General features: G+C 45.6%; 1 protein-coding gene and 1 long non-coding RNA gene across 5 annotated transcripts in view; both read right to left on the bottom strand.

Moving 5' to 3' along the window:
• The window catches only part of SCLY (selenocysteine lyase), a 28,749-nt gene extending 27,781 nt beyond the window's left edge, over positions 1-968 (bottom strand). For 2 of the 4 annotated variants that reach the window (XR_002775366.1, XM_023518255.1), the window contains exon 1: positions 591-966. Coding sequence is in view for 2 of the 4 variants with exons in the window: in XM_023518255.1 (XP_023374023.1) it covers positions 591-849 (259 nt within the window). In the remaining 2 variants the exon portion in view is untranslated. Of the gene's footprint in view, positions 1-590 lie in introns of all 4 variants that reach the window. The other 2 variants (XM_023518256.1, XM_023518258.1) reach the window with 2 other exon arrangements.
• A 163-nt stretch (positions 969-1,131) lies between these two features.
• Positions 1,132-2,299, bottom strand: part of LOC111727944 — a 19,376-nt gene continuing 18,208 nt past the window's right edge. Inside the window, exon 3 of the long non-coding RNA XR_002775367.1 lies at positions 1,132-1,144. This is a non-coding gene — a long non-coding RNA (uncharacterized LOC111727944). The remainder of the gene's footprint in view (positions 1,145-2,299) is intronic.

Below are 2,299 nucleotides of genomic sequence, written 5' to 3'. Positions count from 1 at the left end.
AAGAGAAATCATTACATGTGTATGATTTCTCCACACAAACCTCAGAGTTATTAAATACGTATCATTGACCCCTGGCTCAATATAAAATCCTGTTGCCCTTTGCCTCTGCTTTGAAGCCCTGGGTCCCTGGTTTCTGCTTCAGCAGGCTGCTACCTCTTGATGAGAAATAAAGCTCTCCATTTTCCAAACTATAAACCTCATTAGTAATTTTTTTTAGTTAACAGGCAAGATTTAACTATTAAAAGCAAAAAATGAAAAGTGTATTTGTCAATTTGTAGACATTCTATTTAAAGGTTATTTATTACACACAAGAATTTCAAATATCATTCAGAATGTAAATGACTAGTTCTATGCATTGATCAGCCATGTGGTACCTAAGGAAAAGTGTGGTGGCATTGCTAGCTGGCAGCACGTGAGAAGAGCAGCCAGGAGCCCTCCCAGCTGGTGGAAACCACTGGCAGGTGCCATGGGGTCTCGCTCCCTCCAGGCGGGGCCAGTGAGTCAGGCGGGTGCAGAGCTGAACCCATGGCACCTCCCTTCTCCCGACTCAGTCAGCAGGCAGGTCCAGGCTGGTCCCTGTCATCACTCACCGGCCACTTGCTCTTTCACCAGCTGCTCCAAAGGCAGGCGGATGGAGTCGTGTTCCACTGTGCAAGTAATGAAGTGGGGCTTGGCCCCCTCCACGTGGCTGTGACATTCAACTGCGTCCCTCTTTGAGGTCTGGTTTTCATGGAAATGCTTCACCACAGAATGGATTACTAAATTATTTGACTGTGGAGATACAGCAGAGAAAGCATTTACAGAACTTGTCCTAAAGGAAGAATCTGAGTAATAATCTCTCTCACTCATTTCCTTTCCTGGCTAATGTTTCTTTTTTTTAAGCTTCAAAGAGATTAAACTTCCTGAGTTGTACCTTTTAAAAGACTTGAGAGTTTCAAACTTTCAAAACCTTGGGATTCATTTCAGGTCAATTTATGCCTGTTTTAGTGTTAAGTAGGATTATGAATTTTCAAATTTTATAAATCTGTCAAAAAAAAAAATGTTTTGCCCAGGTAACCACTGCTGGCTACCTCTCGAAGGGGCCACTAGGCACACCTGTCCAGTATGCCCGGTGACCCAGCAATTTCATCTCTTGGCCTTTCTCCTAAACCCACGTCCATACTGAGGCGACTCACTGTGTAAAGGCTCTGAAGCACAGCGCTGTGTAACAGCAGAGCCTAGGAGCCCTCTGAATGTTAAACAGATCACACAATGCCCAACCAGTTGTAGAAAACCCATCTATGTGCTGATGTTGAAAGATTTCAAATATACTTGTAAAAACAAAGAGGTGGCCAGCACTGTGTATAGCATGGCACACTTTATTTTAAAAGGGGAGATATATACACATTTGCTTATATGTGTATGTGAAATACTTGAAAAGGGGGCCAGGCACGGTGGTTCATTCTGTAATCTCAGCACTTAGGAGGCCAAGGTGGGTGGATTGCCTGAGCTCACAAGTTTGAGATCAGCCTGAGCAAGACTGATACCCTGTCTCTAAAAATAGCCAGGCACTGTGGCGGGCACCTATAGTCCCAGCTGCTTGGGAGGCTGAGGCAAGAGAACCATTTAGGCTCAGGAGTTTGAGGTTGCTGTGAGCTGTGACGCCAAGGCATGCTACCAAGGGTGACAAAGTGAGACTCTGTCTCAAAAAAAGAAAAAAACCTTGAAAAGATAAAAAGGAAGAAGAAAAGAACACACAAAGGGAAACACATGCCCTAGTGTGCAGCAGGCCATCTCCAGAGGACACGGAATTAATGACATTGGTCTGCTGTAGGGAGAAGTGAAGGACTGCAGCACTGGGAGTGGGAAACTTAAAAAAAAGCTTTGTTGTTAATAACAGCAGAAAAGTGTGTAAAATATAAATGTACAGTTTAATGAAAAAGCATAGCAGTGAGTCTTTGAGCACTCAAAGAACCTGCCCAGAGTGCTGATGCCCCCGAGCACCTGCACTGCAGGTGCCCACAGCCAACTCCTGCCCCCCCGACCTGCATACTCATCACTCTGCCTTCTCTTTACACTACTTCCTGTGTAAGCATCCCTAAACCTTCATCTGAAGGGAAGTGAACTGAATTCTCTGTGAAGTCAAGATTCAATCTATACGGCTCAGCGCCTATAGCTCAACCGGCTAAGGCGCCAGCCACGTACACCTAAGGTGGTGGGTTCGAATCCCCAGCCCGGACCCACCAAACAAGAATGACGGCTGCAACCAAAAAATGGCCGGGCATTGTGGTGGGCGCCTGTGGTCCCAGCTACTTGGGAG

Source organism: Otolemur garnettii, unplaced genomic scaffold (genome assembly GCF_000181295.1).
Source record: "Otolemur garnettii isolate 467f Iridium unplaced genomic scaffold, OtoGar3 scaffold00133, whole genome shotgun sequence".
NCBI classification, from domain to species: domain Eukaryota; kingdom Metazoa; phylum Chordata; class Mammalia; order Primates; family Galagidae; genus Otolemur; species Otolemur garnettii.
The sequence above is the reverse complement of the archived record's forward strand: the minus strand, read 5'-3'. Positions and strand labels throughout refer to the sequence as shown.